This window comes from Schistocerca gregaria, chromosome 3 (genome assembly GCF_023897955.1).
Source record: "Schistocerca gregaria isolate iqSchGreg1 chromosome 3, iqSchGreg1.2, whole genome shotgun sequence".
NCBI classification, from domain to species: domain Eukaryota; kingdom Metazoa; phylum Arthropoda; class Insecta; order Orthoptera; family Acrididae; genus Schistocerca; species Schistocerca gregaria.
The window spans coordinates 713,215,657-713,236,211 of record NC_064922.1 but is presented as its reverse complement, the minus strand read 5'-3'; the positions used below and the strand labels follow the sequence as shown (position 1 = coordinate 713,236,211).

Below are 20,555 nucleotides of genomic sequence, written 5' to 3'. Positions count from 1 at the left end.
TCCGCTTCGCTCCGGATAAGGAAGTCTGGCAATGGATCCTCCAACTAGAAAACTCTTCCCTCTATGAAGTGTTGTCCATTGCCCAGTTATGTGAGGTCTCACATACCGCTGCTGAACAGCTGGAAGCATGGTGCGACATTGTGCTGGTGCAGGATGGTCTGGCTATGTCCACTGCATCTGGGGAGGACGATGTAGGAGCAGTGCAAGCAGACCTATCTGGTGGCTTCTGTATAGGACATAAATAGCATTCCTGATGCTGCTCTCTCTTGCCGTCATGTGAGTCTTGTTACTCCAAAAGTGATAGAGCAAATTGTCCCCAGCACTGGGCTGTCTGTCATAAGTGTCAGAAAAAAGGCCACACTGCAGTAGTCTGCTAATCAAAAGCACAGAGTAGAACTGTAGCATACGACCAGTATATAGACAGATTTTATTTTTATCCTATCTTGAAAATATTTTGATGTTGTGATTATTTATTAGCAAATTTTGTTCACAACTGGAGTAACAACAGTAGAATGAAATCTCTTTGTGGAAATAGTAAACAGCCAGTCAGTTGCAAATTGAAAGGTTTATTAAAATCCCTTTACTGTGATTTCAAAATTTAAAAAAGTCTTCTGCAGAAGGAAATATAGACAACCTAAGCAAGTTAACAGTGAAAATATGTCAACATATTTGTGTACACAGGTTCAGTCATATCTCGTTAACGAATATAAAAACAAAAAGTTATTCAGACTTATGGGATTACATGTTGTGGCAGAGGTACATTAAAATATAGTTGAAAGGTATCAGTTAAATATAAAATTTTACCTCCATAATAAATTAAAACATGCACAACACGGTTGTTGGCATTTGGTATTTCCACTCCAGTGTTCAACTAGTGCACTAACGTCTCATACCCAATGCTTGCACTAAGGAAAGCCTCTGGCAAGAGAGGGCATTAATAGTATATACAAGGAGGACGCGTAATAGTGAATGAAATCTCATCGTGCTAAAGAAATGTTGTATCTGACTGACTCCCTTTGGCTGTATTTTAACATACTTTTGCCATATATTGTAATTCAGTAAGTCTCAATAAGTTTTTGTTTTTATACTTTTTAACAGGAAATGATTTATATTTCTTAACAAAATATGATTGTACCTGTGTGTGTATTTGCACTGTTAACTTGCTTACATTGTCTATATTTCTTCCAGAAGAAGATGTTTTTATAAATGTTGGAACTATGCTAAAGGGGTTTTAATAAAGCTTCCAATTTTCAACTGATTGTTTACTATTTTTATAAGAAGATTATTGATTGTATTCTTGTATCTAAGGAGCTATGAAGAACCTATTCTACAACTTTATGTTACAGCACACACATTTAGTGTTATAAATGAAAATAAGGAAATGTTATTCTACCGGGTGCCATGGGTTGTCATTGATAATCACAACTGCTACAAACTGAGATTACTGTCAACAGAAAGAACACTTTCCGAAGGTTGTAAAATTTGAAATCATAACCCCTGTTCAGCAGTGTTTCAGATATAAATACCAAGAAGATAATTTTCATCCACATAATACCAATAATATCTACAATTCAGTAATATGTGTTTCCTTTTCAACCTGTGCTTTTGCTAGACTTACTGGCCACTGAAGGTAAATGACTTGTCTTCCGAAGTAAGAGTGATTTCAGGTGTGCCGCAGGGGAGCGTCATAGGACTGTTGCTATTCACAATATACATAAATGACCTGGTGGATGACATCGGAAGTTCACTGAGGCTTTTTGCAGATGATGCTGTGGTGTATCGAGAGGTTGCAACAATGAAAAATTGTACTGAAGTGCAGGGAATTGACGCATGGTGCATGGAATGGCAATTGAATCTCAATGTAGACAAGTGTAATGTGCTGCAAATACATAGAAAGATAGATCCCATATCATTTAGCTACAAAATAGCAGGTCAGCAACTGGAAGCAGTTAATTCCACAAATTATCTGGGAGTACGCATTAGGAGTGATTTAAAATGGAATGATCATATAAAGTTGATCGTCGGTAAAGCAGATGCCAGACTGAGATACATTGGAAGAATTCTAAGGAAAAGCAATCCGAAAATAAAGGAAGTAGGTTACAGTACGGTTGTTCGCCCACTGCTTGAATACTGCTCAACGGTGTGGGATCAGTACCAGGTAGGGTTGAGAGAAGAGATAGAGAAGATCCAACGGAGAGCAGCGCACTTCGTTACAGGATCATTTAGTAATTGCGAAAGCGTTACGGAGATGATAGATAAACTCCAGTGGAAGACTCTGCAGGAGAGACGCTCAGCAGCTCGGTATGGGCTTTTGTTAAAGTTTCGAGAACATACCTTCACCGAAGAGTCAAGCAGTATATTGCTCCCTCCTACGTATATCTTGCGAAGCGACCATGAGGATAAAATCAGAGATATTAGAGTCCACACAGAAGCATACTGACAATCCTTCTTTCCACGAACAATACGAGACTGGAATAGAAGGGAGAATCAATAGAGGTACTCAGGATACCCTCCGCCAAACACCGTCAGGTGGCTTGCGGAGTATGGATGTAGATGTAGAGTAGATGTAGACTGTTTACTTGCTAACTGTCATGAACCCGCAGTGGTGCCACCTGCCCATGGCTGCCACTACTCATTTCAAACATTCATGTTATTTTGTGACACCCTGTTTATTTACATGTCTGTATTGAAATAACATTTATAATCAAAGTTTCTAATACTATTCATTTTTCATTGGAGAGTTCCAGTGTGTGTTCCACTTTTCAATGAATGAAGTTTTTCTCTGTCAGATGTGTAAACATGCAGGAGCAAAGTTTTGTGAAGAAATAAATAAAGAAATGAGAATTTATTAATAATCTTAAAACATGGAAAATACAGGCAATTTTTTAGGATTTCGTGAATGATGAGCATAAACAAGCATGTCCTTGATGAGAACTGATAACAAAGATGAAATAGATGTTAAAAGCAGGTCCTATTTTTCTTCATATATGGTATTTGAAGTTATTAATTATAAAATTGCATTCAGATTGTAGAGTTTACTTTACATGTAGATGTTACATGTAGAGGACAACAGGAAAATAAGTTCTGTTGAAGACCTCTTGTAACTGTGCATTGTGTGTACCATGCAGAAATTGTTTTGGCTAGTGATATGCAACATCTGCACATAGTTGTGAGCTGTGTAATAATCGTTACAGATGTTTGTAAATATGACCACCTTTTTCCATCTGCAGCAGAATACATATGTTGGGGTTTTAAGGCACTACTATAAAATATATATTTAGGAAATGTAAGAACATCAGGTATTTACAATCAAATCTCACATATTTAGACAGTGAATGAATTAGTGGTTCATGTGATGAAGAGCAAAGTTGGGGATAGTCATAAGAGGAGAGGAATTAATTCAAGTGATGTAACAGTTAGAACTCGTGTTCCATTCTAATGTTCCTCAAGCCTCCACAATAATGTTGAAGTGTAAGCAATTAGCATCTGCTGATTGTTGTCAGCAGTGGCAAATTTCTATGGAAAGGGCATACAAAACTGATCCTATAGTTGGAGTTGTCATAAGTTGATCCCTTACAGTCGCAGTGTGCTGGGCACAGCAGATTCACTGACTTACCTCAACAAATAATGTAACACAATTATGGAAATGTCTCTATGGCAATGCCTCACTGTTGTCAAAGGCACAGGTCACACCCATCTACAAGAAGAGTAGTAGAAGTTATCCCCAAAATTACTGCTCAATGTCCGTGACATCGATTTGTTGTAGAATGTTACAACATTTCTGAGCTTCAACATAATGAGGTATCTTGAACAGAATGACCTCCTGAAAGCCAGCAAGCATGGTTTTCGGAAACATTGATCATGTGAAACCCTAAGCGCACTTTTCTCGCATGACATACTGAAAGCTTTGGATCAAGCAACCAGGTAGTAAAGTGTTTCTTGATTTCCAAAAAGCATTTGACTGAGTACCACACCTACGCTTATTGTCAAAAGTACAATCATATGTGGTATCAAGTGAAATTTTTGACTGGATTGAGGACTTTTTTTGGTAGGGAGGACACAGCACGTTATCTTGGATGGTGAGGCATCGTCAGGTGTAGAAGTAACTTCAGATGAGCTGCAGAGAAGTGTGTTGAGACCCTTGCTGTCCGTGTTGTATGTTAATGACCTTGCAGACAATAGAAAAATGAGGCTTTTTGCAGATGATGCAGTTATGTGCAGTGAAGTACTATCTGAGAGAGGCTGTGTCAGATCTTGATAAGATTTCAACATGGTGCAGAGATTGGCAACTTGCTCTAAATGTTCAGAAATGTAAAACGGTGCACTTCACAAAATGAAAAAATAGTAGTATCCTATGACTACAATACAACTGAGTCACTGTTGGAATCCGCTGGTTCATACAAATACCAGTGTGTAACAATTTGTAGGCATATGAAATTGAATGATCACATAGGTTCAGTCGGGTTAAAGCAGGTGGTAGACTTCAATTTATTAGTAGAATTCTGGGGAAATGCAATCGGTCTACTAAAGAAATTGCTTACATATCATTTGTGCAACCCATTCTTACCAGGTAGGACTAACAGGGGATATTGAATGCATACAAAGAATGCCAGCATGAATTGTCACTTGTTTATTTAATGTATGGGAGAGTGTCACAGAGGTACAAGGAACTGAAATGGCGGACTCATGAAGACATAAACTATCGCGAGAAAGTCTATTAACAACGTTTTAAGAACTGACTTTAATTGATTACTCTAGGGCAGGGCATCCCAACCTTTTCAGCTGGTGGACCCCTCCTTCAGTCGAAAATCCATGGCGGACCCCTAGTCATTCAAGAGCACAATAACTTTAAATTTCAGAGCGAAACCCATGGGAACTGAAAGCTTCTTAATGCAAGTTCCCTGTTCCCAATGACCCCCCTCCCCCCAAAGTATCAATAGTCTTTGGTTTAGAGATGAATGAAAACAACTTTCAAAGATTGACTTATGAAACATGTAGTGTACTGACAAAGCAAGTTTAACATTTAATGATGCCTAGGGCTGCATACGTGTCAGCGAGCACTGTGATTGGTCGACAGAGTTCGCTCCGCCCATGCGTAAAAGGTATTAGCGCATCTGCCGCTGTGAGCCGACGCACAAACGTCGCCTGTATTGTTGCGAAACAGACGATCAGAGAAGCCGCATTCTCTGGCACTGAACTGTGTATGCGTTCTCACTTAGGAACTGCAAAGGCTGCTTGGGAATGCGACCTGAAGTAAAAGTACACGTTTTACACACGAAAAAAAATAGTGATGAATTTGATTTTCATATTTTTATTCAATAACTGTACTCATTATTTTACGCTATTTGGTGAATGGTGGCCGCGGACCCCCTAGAAAGGGCTGGTGGACCCCTAAGGGGTCCACGGACCACACGTTGGGAAGCCCTGCTCTAGGGATATACATAACCCCCTGCGTGTCACTCATGCAGAGGTTGTGAGAATAAGATTAGAATAATTACTGCATGCTCAGAGACATTCAGCGAATTATTCTTCACACACTCAGTTAGTGAATAGAACGGGAAGAAACCATAATAACTGGTACAGTGGGGCATAACCTCACGGTGGTTTGCAGAGTATATCTGTAGAAGTAGCTTTGTAGCTGGCTACTGTTTTTGCGTGCAGCCATTAATGCTTCACAGTTGGAAGCAGGTAACAGCACTGCAGGCTGTCAGGGATCTTCTTACTCCATCTCGACTGTACACTACAGCAGTTATCTGAAAATCATAGACACATGTGGAAAATAATGTTTGATAAATACATGTAAATGTAATACACTGTTGCAACTGTAGTAGTTTTTAATTATTTCTTGGTGACTGTCATAGATTTACAGACTTCTTCTGTAAAGGTAAGTATGATTTATTGTGAAATGAATATTTAAAGATTTTGTGCACTATCACTGCTAAGGTAATGCAGAGTCAGGAAGAGGGCACACAGAAGCCATCTTGTTGACAAGAATGGGAACTTGTAAGATTTTTAAATTGAATATAATGACAAAGCCAAACTCTTTGAGAACTGCAGGGCAGTAAAACATGGAATAATAAAGAGACAGCATGGAAGCCATACACAAAAATCAGTTATCAACAATTATGTTAGATAGTTTGGAAGTATTTCTGCAAATTATATTCATTTTGGAAATAAGGAAAGCAGACCATTTCAGTGAAAATAGTATTATATATAGATCTTAATATAACTGAACGCAGCCCATTTACATTTTCTCATTTGTGTCACAAAGTTGTCCAGAATGGTTCACTGTAGCCCCATCTAAATTTTCTTTGGTGCCTTTTCCATATACCTTGCTTGAACTTTCTTTCATTCTTTCCTTTTTCAGATGTTTGTGCCTTGCTGGATGTAATACTGATCAGAAGAATACTGATGGAATACGAGCTGAAATAACAGCTTTAAAACATGGTTTCAATGATGTCGCTAACCTTCTTGCTAAACTTAAAAATGTAAGTTACAAATATTAATTCATTAAGTAACAAACTGTGCTCTACCAAAGTTTTGTCTCCTTATATAAATTAAAAGTAATCAATCATGGAAGTTTCTTTTTTAGTGTGTTGTAACTGCATCAGTGATCTTTAGAAACATATAATTGTTTTCAGAATGAATTTTGTTTTAAAACACATCTCTCATAAGTTTTTATGATATGTCAAAACTAAGTTGTAACTATGAGTATGTAATGATTGTCAGAGCATCCATTTTATTGGTATTAAATGCCTTTTTTCTTGTTTATTTCAATATTTAGAGGGATGAACTGATACGGCAGTTGATTCCAACTTCAAAACCCCCATCTCGACTTAGTGTAAAGTTTCTAGGACGCACCGGCTCAGGCAAGACAACACTCATTAGTTCTCTGACTGCTGGTCTCATCACAGGCCTTCTTCGAAAAGCTAGACTGTCTCCTTCTTCAGCACCATCCCGTACAGGTGAATATTTGTCTTTGTCATTGTTACTGACAAGGTAAAACTCATTGTATTTTGTTACTAACTGCTGTTATTTTATGCATATTTTAATGTTATTTTTTTCTCCTCTTTGTTCTTTGATTTTTGTCTTACTTATTGATTTTCAGCATTGTGTCTGAAGAAACTATTTACTTATCATTTACATTATGTGTATATGAGATTTCTTTATAGCAAGTCTATGCAAGCAACTATCTGTAAACACTGCGAATTGATACTGATGTCAAACACTACTGTTTTTTATATGTATTAACATAAAAGATATTGAATACGGAATGCTTCCTAGACAGGGCAGATCTATGCATTGCTTTATTTTTGTGTTTTTCACCAGAAAATGCTCCAAGAAAACTAATTTTTTGGTCAGAAAGTTCTTTATCTAATACTGAAAGGAAGCATCAAGAAAGAATAATGAGAAACAACTATCAAAATCCAACAACAGATGTAGGTGTTGTGACAGAGCAGTGATATAAATAAATGGCAAAGTCAACATAATTGGAACAGGTTGAACAGAAAGAGTCAATGATCATTAACATCAGAATGTTCTCTCTACATCTACATCTACATCTACATATGAGTACTAACCACCAAGTGGTGTGTGGTGGGGGCACAATTTGTGCCAAAGTTATGTTTCCCCCCCTCTGTTCCACTCGTGGATTGCGCAAGGGTAAAATGACTGTCTGAACACCTCAGTATGAGCTCTTATTTTCCTGATCTTTGAACGGTGTCATTGCATGATTTGAAAGTTGGTAGTAATAATATATGCTCTGCGTCCTCGGTGAAGATCAGATTTCGGAATTTACTGAGCAGCCCGTTCTGTTTAGCTCACCGTCTATGTGCAAATGTGTCCCATTTCAAACTAACTATGAGATTTGTAATGCCCTCGTGATGGCTAAATGTATCAGTCATGAATCTTGCCGCTCTTCTTTGGACATTCTCAATCTCTTGAATCAGACCCAACTGGTAAGCGTCCCATACAGACGAACACTACTCCAAGACTGGATGAACTAATGTGTTGAAAGCTATTTCCTTTGTTGAAGGACTGCATTGCTTCAGGATTCTACCAATAAAGTTACACTTGTTTTTGTTGATGTCACCCCATTCAGGATGACATACTGCTCCCTGTCTGCTATAAAACTGTCTATCCAACTGCATATGTCATCGGATAGATGTAACCATGCACTTTATGTAGCAAGCGATAGTGCGGAACTGAGTCGAACACCCCTCGAAAGTCAAGAAATATGGCATCAACCTGGGAGCCGGTGTCTAGAGCCTGTTGTATGTCATGCACAAAGAGGGGCAGCTGTGTCTCGCATGACTGCTATTTTCTAAAACCATGCTGGTTTCTGCAGATGATCTTCTTAGTCTAGAGAGGTCAATATGTCTGAACACAAAATATGTTCCATGATTCTACAACAAATCGAAGTCAGTGAAATTGGCCGGTAATTATGTGCTTCTGATTTTTTACCCTTTTTATAGATTGCTATGACCTGGGCCTTCTTCCAGTCCCGTGGAACTTTCCGCTGTTCCAGTGATCTTTGATAGATGATGGACAAGAATGGTGCTATATTTGTAGCATAGTCAACATAAAATCTTCTGGGGATACCATCTGGGCCAGATACCTTCCTGGCATCTAAGGATCTTAACTGTTTTACAATCCCAGATTCACATTCACTAAACACTTTGTCAGCCAGCCTGAAAGGGGGAATGGTGCTCTAGTCATTTATCGTAAATGAGTTTTTGAAAGCTAGGTTTAGAATTTTGGCCTTCTGTTCATCATTATCAGTTACATTACCCATACTGTCAGCAAGAGAAGGTATTGAATTATTTGTAGTGTTTGTAGATTTTACGTATGACCAACATTTTTTAGGGTTATTTTTAAAATATGCAGATAAAATATTGCTTTCAAATTCATTAAAAGAATCTCTCATTGTCCTTCTGACAGCTGCTTTCATTTTGCATAATTTCTGTTTGTCAGCAAGGCAGTGACTACTTATAAAATGACTGTGCAGACTTCTCTGATTTCTCAGCAACTTCCCAATATGTTTGTTGTACCGAGGTGGATCCTTACCCTTCCCTATATTTTTGCTAGGCACATAGTTCTCTAGCACATGGTGGACAATACTTTAAATTCTGGCCAAAGATGCTCAATATCTTTGTGTCCTGCGGTGAATGCTTGGAGCTGACTATGAAGATATTCATTAATGACACTTTTATTTGCTTTCACAAACAAGAAAACTCAAAGCTCTTTCTTTGATTTTTATGCAACTTCCACTGACATAGAAGCCACAATGACATTATGGTCGCTAATACCTTCTCCTAAATTAACTTCCTCAGAAAGATCAGGTCTGTTTGTTGCTAAGGTATCTAATATGTTCCCATCTCGAGTTGGTTTTCTAACCAATTGCGCAAGGTTGTATGTTGAGAGCACTCCTAAAATAACTTCACACTAATCTTTTCTTCTGCCCCCTGTGATAAATGTGTAATTTTTCCAGTCAGTGGATGCTAGATTAACGTCGCCACCTGCAACTAATGGATGGTTTGGACATTTACTTCCTATGTACTCAAGACTTTCCCTGAAACGCTCTGTGGTGTTTGTTTCGGATGCTGGTGGTCTATAAAAACATCCTAATACAATGGTCAGTCCGACCCAGCATTGATCTCAACTGAGGATATTGGTGTGGCTGAAATTGATGTCCTACCCTAATGACACATTGACTTGGGATTTTGAATGCCACAATTTAAATTGTCATGGAGAATATTTGACACTGGAATTCCACCCTGTTGGTGACCTGACTTTTAAACACTTGCTTATTGGTCATGATTAATAATCTCCCTTGCCTAATATCATTAGTCAAATTGTTTTATTTTCTAAATAAAATGTTTAGAGGCAGAAATATTGTCACCATCAAAATATTTTCCAGCATTTGGCCATTTACTTAATGTTCCATATCATGCAAAACAGTTTGATACCTTGCTATCAGATTCTAACAAAGATTAATTCATTCAGAGGCAGATCATTATACACTGCCAGAAAAAAAATTAGTACTCCATTTTTGAGGTTTCCATTTCACTCATGATTTATTGCTGCAACATTGCATTCGGAGTACATGAAATGGTTACATTTACAGATCAGTAGCAAAAGCAGTTCTGGGTACGAGGTATCAACGCATGCTGAAACACCCATATTAGTATGTGGTGTAGCCTCCACAGGTGGCAATGCACACACTGACCCATGCACCCAATTGATCGTATAGATGGCTAATACTGTCCTGGGATACGCTGTACTACATATGCTCGGCCTGTTCACGTAGTACTGTAAGAGTTGTTGGTAGATGAGTCACATAAGTCACTCTCACCCCATCGTATCCCACACATGTTTGATTGGAGACAGGTCTGGAGATCATGCTGGCCAGGGAAGTTGTTGCACATCTTGCAGAACAAGTTTGAGTTTTACGGGTGATGTATGGGTGTGCATTAACCTACTGGAACAACACATCACCTTTCTGTTGCAGGAACAGCAAAAGAACAGATCTAACAACATTCTACACATACCGAATGCTGGTTAGCATCCCCTCCAGAAACACCAAATGTAACAAGAGTTGTGGCTTATTGCACCTCAGACCATAAGGCCTAGAGTGAATCAGTGTGTCTTGGATGAATGCACTCTACAAAACAGTGCTAAACAGATCTAGGTCACACACCCGAACGACCATCACTTGCATGCAGGCAGATCTGCTTTCATCACTGAAGACCCTGGTGCATCGCTCAACCTTCCAAGTGTTCCTCTGATGGCACCAGTTGTGCTGTGCATGTCGATGCTGTTGTGTCAGTGGAAGATGTGCTAGAGGTGTGTGTGCCCATAGTCCCACAGCTAATAAGTGGTTCACAGCAGTTTGTTTTGGTAGGAGTGGGCTCACAAGTCCCCTTACCTGTGCTGTGGTAGCTGTACGATCTGACACTGCCACCTGTACAATATCCTGGTAGGCATCTGTGCTGCGTGGACATCCAGAAACTGTTCTACAGGTGTGAGAGTGTTCATGTGACTATTGATATCAATATGGTTGCGCTACTGATGCAGTTGCCCAACTTACGTGGAAATTCTCTGGAAGTACAATCCCGCCACTCGGAAGGCCACAATTTGACACCTTTCAAACTTGCTTAGTGGGGTGTAGAAAGCACCTGTGTGTCTCCATGGCATAGTTGCCTGCTTGCTTCACATGTCTGCACAGCGCTGACCCTTCTGGATGTTAGTATTCCCTATTAAAGGGTAGATATAGATGGTGCTCTGGTAGCTATGCTAGTATGCTATCTGTTGGTGGACGTAGTCGAAACTATTATCAGTACATCTACCGTCCCCCAAACGGCATATGCTGTAATCTGATCAAGATCAGTGTCGTCTTTCCAGAGGTTCTGATCTTTTTTCGAGCAGTGTATGTTACACAGTGTAGAGTAAAATGTCAATTGTTACTTTCAGCTTCAAGGCATTTTCATTTCAGAGAAAGAAAACTGTCAAATTTCATCATCATCACCGTCATCATCATCACTATCACTATAATCATATGTTTCACATCCACAGCTGTGTTACAGACTTAAGCAACATGCATCCATGAATGTTGCTTCTGTTTCATTAAATTTTCACAAGGCTCAGTGCATACTGTTCCTACTTTTTATAGAAACCCATAAGGTACGCAAATAGTCCACTCAAATAGTGAAAAACTATAAATACAAAGTTTTAACTTGTAGGGAGTAAAGATCACAACCTTAACTTGAATAAAATCTCATGCTGTAGATGAAATGGAACACCTTAGTTAAAATAAATTAGTATTACATATGATAACTGCTACATTTATTTGTGTATCCATGAAAGAATGTTAATTATATGGGACACATCTTAATGCAGATCTTTTCATTCAGATAGTTTTCACATACATGATCTATGAAGGACAGAGTAGGCAATACAAAAATTAAACAATGGAAAATGCATTATACACATCAACATAAGAATTAATTGACACTTGAACCAACTGAGAACATTGCTGATACGTGTAAAAACCAATCCTAGATAGGACTAACAGTGGATATTGAACATGTACAAAGGAAAGGACAGCACAAATGATGATAGGTTTATTTGACCCAAAGGAGAGTGTCGTGGAAATGTTGAAGAACTTTAACAGGGAGGTGCTTGAAGATAAAACGCTGACTATCTTGTTAACACCTAGGTAAAGTTTGAAGACTCTGTATTTAGTAAAGAAACTGGGAATATAATACAGCCCTGCATGTACTGCTCTCATAGGATTCTTGAAGACAAGATTAGACTAATTCAGAAATACTCATAAATCAAGTGCATATAAAGCTTTTGATTTAGAATTCCTTTCAGAAGTTAAGAGAGGCAAACAGTTAGCAAGAATGCATTTATTTACGTTGTAATGTAACAAAGAAAATGGCAAAAAAAGTATTAACGTAAGTCGCTTGGAAAATTCTAGAAAGATTATAAGGATGTTGGTAAACACTTACCATATTTACTCGAATCTAAGCCACACTTTTTTTTTTCTCTCTCTTCGGTTTTTGTAATCCAAAACACCGCCTGCGGCTTAGAATCGAGTGCAAAGTAAGCGGAAGTTGTGAAAAATTTGGTAGGTGCCGCTACAACCAACTTCTGCCGTCGAATATACGTAGCGCTGCACAGACATCCTTTGCAGGCACAAAGATAAATATTGGCGCCAAAACATCTGCGTCATAAAAAAAAAAAAAAAAAAAAAAAAAAAAAAAAAAAAAAAAGGTGGACAACATGCTTTTTTTTCTCCGCCCCAAGTTTCGACCACTGTATTTTCATACATTATTCAACGAAGTAAATACAAATTCTGTATTGTTCATCTTCGAATGTAGCAGCATTTCAATGTACTACGAAAATCTAACTGGCAAGACTGGGATGTTTGTCAATATGGCCAACTGTACATTCTGAATTTTTTCCTACCTGTGAGAAGAAATGGTTGCTAATAGGAACTTTTATGAATTGTGAATCACATGCAGTATTCTCTTCACCATAAGAATAATACGAATATAAACATTTTGCCATGTATTCTTTCTTGTTTGCTGCTATCTCATTTAAATCCTGTCTGCCTAATAAGCTACGAAACTAGAGTGAGACAACAGCAAACGGGGAAGAATACATGTATCATGTCATGTTTATATTCGTAATCGTATTAGTCTTATGCCTAATAGTGATACAGTCATTAATGAAGCACAGCAATTGACTAGATTTTTAAATCTAAGATGACTCTAATTTCTGTGTAGAATATAATGTACTAAAGAGGCATCTGCAAAGGTTTTCAAATGGAGAAAATTTTTTACTAAACTCTCGTTCAGAACATCTTCTATTATACACAGTTTATTACTTGGTTCTTGTTGATCATTATCAAAGAACGCAGCAATGTAAGTAACAACAAATAGCAGTCTCTTGCCATTATTTCGCTTTTAATAGTAAGCGGCGGTAGCGCGCACAAAAGCAAGCCATGCCACAAGCGGCGACAGGCCGTAAACACTCATTATCAGAATGTGACAAACAATGCTTGACACAGTACAGTAATGCATTTTTAGCTTAGAGTGAAGTAAACACCTATAACAAAGAGAACAGCACTTATCAGATCAAAGAAAAATAAGCAATCAATTCAAACCAGACGAAGCATGTGAAAAAGGAAGGGCACCTGTATAAATACGGACTGAGTGCCTGACGCATAGCAGTGGCTAACTGGTAAAGCTTAAGTGCTAGGCTTACGACTGGAACCAAACTACTGTAGCTGTACCGTCATTCATTCGACCTAAATTGTGTCTCATATTACAATGGACCAACTTTGTTTTAATTTGGAGGCGGCGGCCTAAAACTGTTCTCTCTCCTTGAATTTCAAGTCTCAAATTTCAGGTGCGGCTTAGATTCGGGAATATTTTTTTTCCCCTTGATTTCGAGTCTCATTTTTCAGGTGTGGTTTAGATTCTAGTAAATACGGTATACCACATTTCTCCAACCTGTTGGGAAACTAGCTTTGGTTGTAAATAATCCCCAAGGTTGTGGACTTTCTAATAAAATAAAGATATTAATGGGTTATCTTTGAATGTACACACAAATAAATCAGAAATCAAAAATCTTTTTAATGTGGTGAAAAACAGGTTATTTCTAGTAAGTTCATCTGAGCCTGATCTCCGGTTGCCTCAGATTTTCATAAATTTCTTTAGTTGTTACTTTTACTGTGGTAGTGACCAGTGTAAAAGTTCTTCCAAGTACATCACGTAGTTTTAGAAAGAAAATATGATAAAGTTTTCAAAAAGCTTACACTTTCTCTGAAGCTTCCCATTTGAATTGCATTAATCGGGGGAAGGGGGGGGAGAAAAAAAGATTTCCAGATACTAGGAAGAGATTGTATCTTTATGGGAAAAATATTTAATAACTGCTTGACTTGTTGCAATATAGAAAATCGGCTTAAATTGTTATGGCTGAAACAATAATTTCTGAAATATTCAAAATAATTTTAGACAGAGCTGTTACCAGGGCAGTTTTTTTTTTTATTGAAACTGAAATAAGATGTAATTAAAAGCAAGAAACACTGTGGTTCTGACAGACATAGGATTTTCATTTATATATTAAAGTATTTGTAACATTGTTCAGAAGAGCTTTTAAAGCATATTATGTAGACTGCGAAGCTGTAGTACATGTCTCATGTATTCTTAAAATAATAGAAGTACAAAGCTGAAATCTAGAATCTTAATTGAAATATTTTTATTACTAATATTACATTTATTTAAGAGGCTCAAAGGAGCATATTTTAATAACAGATTTCCACATAGACAAATGTTTAAACTTAAAATGTACACGTTCAGTGGTGAAGATGCATGGAGTTCTCAAATGAGAGTTTTAATAGTGTGGAAAATCAAACAACACACACACACACCAACTCCAACATCTCGGTCCGGAATGCAGCTATTACGTATGATGCAAGCAGCAGTCTGGAGGGAGCAGGGAAGGGGAAGGGATAGAAGTGAATGCACTGATGGGGAGAGAGGTGAACACCGTCTGGTGGAGCGAGCAGGAACTAGACTGCCAATAGGCGCAGTGTCAGGAGGCTGTGGGGCAGGTAGGTGGGGAAAAAAGGAGCAAAAAAGGGGAGGAGTGGGGAGAGATGGGCAGGTGGTTTGGCAGAGGGGCTGCAAATAAGCAGAGTGGATGATTAGAATGTGGAGGAGATGATAGGAGAGAGGGGGTGGAAACTGTTCTGTGGAACATGTAGGCACAATATGTTACCGAAGTTTGAGTCCAGGATAATTACGATAACGGAGAATGTGTTGTAACGATAACTCCTATCGGTGCATTTCTGAAAATATGTAGGTGGAGAGAAGGATCCAGATGGCTTGGGTAGTGGAGCTGCCATTGAAATCCAGTGTATTAGGTTGTTCCACAGGGTGGTCTACTTTGCTTTTGCCACAGTTTGATGGTGGCTGTTATTCCTCGTGAACAGCTGGTTGGTAGTCATACCAATATAAAAAGCTGTGCAATGATTGCAGCAGAGCTGGTAAATAATGTGGCTGCTATCACATAAGGCCCAGCCACTGAAGCGGTAGGCTAAACCTGTGACAAGACTGGAATAGGAAGTGCCGTGTGGGTGGATTGGGCTGGTTTTGCACCTGGGTCTTCCACAGGTATTTCATCCTGTCCCTCATTTCTGGGCATGATTATAGGTAATCAAAGTCCACGTGAATGATGTGGCTTGAGTTGTTCCTGTCTGGGGTGGTATTGGGTAATGAAGGGGGCACTCTTGTATCTTGTTCTTGGGAGTGGTTGGAGGCTTAGGGGTGTGTGGAGGAATGGTATGGGAGATCTGTTTGTGGTCTAGTCTGGGGGTAGTGTGAGTCTTTGAAAGCCTTGGTATACCTTCAGCATAAAGGCCTAGGGAGTTCTTGTCACTGCAAATACGCCATTCCCTGGTGGTTAGGTTGGACGGGGGGGGGGGGGGGGGGGGGGGGGGAGGATTATACTTGGATAGTGGCATGAACTGGAAGAGGCAGGGTTCAGTGTTGGAATTGGGATGGTTTTGGATGTAGGGATCAGGAGAAGGAAAGTAGGTCTTTGACAAGTCCAGCATTGTTACATTTGGGTGTACGGCTAAAGATGAAGCGTTTAAATGGGACTGAAACTTCTGTGGAGCTGAGGGTTTTGGTGGAAAGGGTACAACAGTGTTATGGGAACATTTTGGTTCTGGATTTTGTGGGAGTTCGTAGAGAGTTTTGGAGGATGTGGCAAGTTGAAAAATTGTGCTAGGCAGGGTTTAGCTGCTATGAGAAGTGGACAAGAAGGAACACTGTGGGTACAATAATGGATGGATACTGATGTGCCAAGGCAGCAGTAAGATGTCTGCGGGTTGGATAACTTACGCAGGTGGCATCTGTAGTGCTGCTCCAAGTGTTGGAGAGCAAGGGATTCAATTTCAAAGATGTGATGTATATAGTAGAGATCGCAGAGTGGTAGAGAGCAGAGATGGTTCTGGGGTGCCTGTGCCATGGAGATGTGTTTTTGCAATACCAAATTAGTGAGGGCGAGGGATTTGTGGAAAATCTGAAAGGTATAGGTCATTGTGAAAGGAATGTGGAATTCAGAGAAAGGACTCTTGACATTTAAACCGTTTGGGGGGGGGGGGGGGGGGGGAATCCCAGGGTTTAGGTAGCATTTAAGAAACAGGATGTGGGACTGGGTTTTAGCCAGGAAATGGTATACTTTTTTAAACTGGTGCAGAAAGATGGAGCAAGGGTCCACTTTGGAAGGAATAGTTTAAATGAAATAGTAATGATGCAGAATGGGCAAAATAGGTGTTGATGGTTGTGAGTGAAGCTGGATAAGAGAAAAAATGCATAAAGGTGTGCAAAAATGTGTAAAGACACACGGAAACATGCAGAGGTATGCAAAAAATATGCATAAATACATAAAAATATGAACAAATATGCAAAAATGTGTGAGACCACTTAAAAATATGCATAAATACATTAAAAACATATGGAAATGTGGGTGAAAACGAAAGATGATGCATCTGTGTCTGTGTCTGTGTGTGTGTGTGTGTGTGTGTGTGTGTGTTTTGTGATATGCGAAGAGAGAGGGAGAGGGAATGGTTTAGGTGTGGAAAATCTAGTACCACCTGCCGCGGAAGTCGAACACGCACCAGAACAAATGGACGGTGTGGAAAATCTAGTACCTCCTGCCGCAGAAGTCGAACACGCACCAGAACAAATGGACGGGGCCAGCCCATAGAGGGCTCCGCGTCCACGGCGGCTTTTCCGCGCAGCGGCTTTCGCACAGTGAGGGCGCCACCGCTACACCACGTGCAGACCGCGGCAATAGCCGCTCCCTCCGGTTTCGTATATAGAGACCCGCTCTGCCCTAGTCCAGTCAGTCTGGTACTCTCTCTGGATTGTGTATCTATCTCGGCGGTACTGCGTTCTGGTTGTTGCTGATTGTTGACATTTGCCTGGCTCTGGTTCTGAGTGGATTTACTGTTGGTGTTTGGTGTTGTGGTTTCTACCAGCCTCCATTGTTTATCTCTTCCTTGTTGTGTCTGTCATAGTTGGTCGTTGTCGGTTGTTGTTGGTCTGTCATGCGACTCGTCCTTGTGTTTACCCGGTGGTGCGTGCTCCACTGCCAGCGGCTCCAATCTGCAGCCCACAGCGTTCCTGCGGTTGGTTTTGGTTACTACAGAAAACAAAACACTAAAGTGCATTAGGATGAGGGATGAAGTGGAATCAGTGGATTAACTATAACTATCGATGGAAAGAATCTGGGGCATTAGATGTACGTGGTCACAAAGTCCATGTTTTGTACAATCATTGATACAGTGTGGCTTGGAAGTTGATGCAGTTTGGCAGGCAGTGAATAAATATAGAAAAGGAGAGAAATAATGGACACTGAGAAGAGTAATGCTATAGAAAAGAGTAACATAGGAAAACATTACAGGGTTGTAGAATGGAAGAAAACCGTTTGGCAAAAATCAAACAATGGAAACTCCTGGTAAGAATATCAACAGTGTAGGAAAAGACAGATTGCTACCATAACAAAGACATGTAAGGTTGCAGACAGGCACAATTAAAAGTCAAATTCATAAAGCTTTTGGCCACAGCCTTCATCAGTAAAAGACCCCCCCCCCCCCCCCCCCACACACACACACACAACAAGCACAACTCATGCATGCATGACTGCCAACTCCCAGCATCTCGGGCCATAATACAACTATCACATGCGATGCAAGCAGCAATCTGGTCTGGAGGGGGGCATGAAGAGGAATGGTTAGCAGTGTGTGTGTGTGTGTGTGTGTGTGTGTGTGTGTGTGTGTGTGTGTGTGTGTATTAATTCAGTGTAAACAATTAGATTCTATGAACTCTGTATTGTTTTCATTAAAGTAGCACATTATTCCTAATGCACTTGATTCTGTCACTCTAGTAGTACATACAGTGTTTTCCAAAGGCACAAAACAAGAGTCTTACTTCACAGGCCAAAAGAATGACACTGACAGTCCAGGTGGGGAAATAGTAATTCGGCATCTCCTTCTCAGCACATACATTCTTGACGAAGACCTGTTATTATATACAGCTGCCACTAAAGAGTTTTGTTGTGGACGGATATGTGTCCATTGTGGGGAATTTTCATTCAATGAGAAAATCACGGAAGACTTTCCAGAACAAGCTGCTTTTCTAATTTCTAATGAATTGCAGGTAAGTGGTTTGTAATTGTGAAAATTTCTGGTACCAGGTATGGTGAGGACTGTAAAAATCTCTTCTTGAACTTCTTCTTTAGGAAAACTACATTTATTTTCTTTAAGAACTGGAAAAAAGACATTTGTCAGATTAACCTTGCCGAAATTGTAAACACCATATTGTACATCATCATCTAATTGAAGACGAGCTTTTCTCAACACTCGTTTTAGAGTTCCTCCCAAGCCATTGTACACCGACTACCATGGCTAGTACTAAAAAAGGAGTATTCAGCATCAATGGAAAAACCTTTTTGTGTTGTTACAAGTTTTTAAACCTTTTTCTATTTTTGTATGAGCAGCATATCCATCAATGAAATAATGCAGTGCTTTGACTCATGGGTAGTGTTCAGCCAGCCACTTAACTGTTTTTTTCTGAACAGCATGTAGAAACGCTACATCATGATCTGTATCATCACTTATAAAGCAATAGTTTGCAACTGTCAATTTATTTTCTTCGTTTATCACATAAACACAAATGGAACACAAACAGGATGAGTTGTACAGTTGGTTCTTGTCCAGTAGTAACTCTGGAATTCATTGTGACTTACAAAACTATAGTTTTCATCAAAATCCATTAACAGGCTTGGTTTTTCTGGGGTTTGATTTTCTTTCAAGTTTTTCAAAGCCTGGTGCTTAGATATGAGTGTTGTCTAAGTGCCTGTAATTTTGTTATCAATGTATCAGCATATTCCTTAACAGTTGCAGATTACTTTACCAGTTCAGTGCAATGATCTGTGTTAATCCACTGGCTGTATTCAATTTCATCATAAGCATCCTTGTAAGATTATTTTTCTTTCAAAAATTCTAACAATTTGTCATCACTGAGACAGTCATCACTCTGATTAAGAACACAGTCGTTAGTTTTCCAAGTCACATACAAGAAATTTTGTAGCTACTTCATATGTTTCTTGAATACATTCTGCATCCAAAAGCAGTTTTATATTTATTACCACAGACACAAACTGAATGAATGCCTGCAGCATCAGCTAAAATACACCAATTTGATCTTAGTGAACAAGATTTAGAAAAACCAATGTTTATGTTTGGGTTCTCCCATTTAAAACAATAATATAGTTGCAGAGGATAAATCTTTTCTGCATATACACATTCTTGTGAATGCTAACATTGTCTTTTAACATTCGAGTATAATCACCATTCTGATAAAAATCAGTGACAGATTTTACAACTCCCTTAATGATCATTTTACCTCTTTTTGGCTTAGGAATTGATAAAATACCAATATCTGTTTTCACTTCCATTGCCTTTCAAACTACATACTCACCTATATTGAATTCTGACATTAATTTTTTCTGTTGAACTAGAGGGAGAAGGTAAAGTTGTTACTCGATTTTTTTTTTTTTTTTTCAGATCCCCCAACACTAGCCACTTTTTATTTCATTAACAGTATCATGGCATCAAAATCTTTGGTTTTCCTAACAATTTCATCATCCATTTTATCCTCTGTACTGTCAGAAATTTCATCACTGCAGTCCAGTGCCAGGTATACTTTTTCTTCCAAAACGTGTTTCGCTTTTCCTAGCTTCCTTTTGCCATATGAAGCCTTGCTGTGACTTGGAATGGAATAAAGTTCTAATGGAGAACACCCCAAATCATCTAATGATTTATTTGCATCCTTGATACTTTGACATTTTAGCACCGACTCATGAAATGTCACCTCCAGGTCACTGGCATCACTTCCATTTCCATCACTGATTGCATTTTTTTGTTAACGTACCTTATGACACATTGTACAAAGTTTTTTTTCACGGTTTAA

At 39.0% G+C, this 20,555-nt stretch overlaps 1 protein-coding gene across 1 annotated transcript in view; it reads left to right on the top strand.

Moving 5' to 3' along the window:
- The window catches only part of LOC126354380 (death-associated protein kinase dapk-1-like), a 313,801-nt gene that overhangs the window by 170,851 nt on the left and 122,395 nt on the right, over window positions 1–20,555 (top strand). Inside the window, exons 13-14 of the mRNA XM_050003980.1 lie at window positions 6,368–6,488; window positions 6,785–6,965. Coding sequence (XP_049859937.1) covers window positions 6,368–6,488; window positions 6,785–6,965 — 302 coding nt within the window. The remainder of the gene's footprint in view (window positions 1–6,367; window positions 6,489–6,784; window positions 6,966–20,555) is intronic.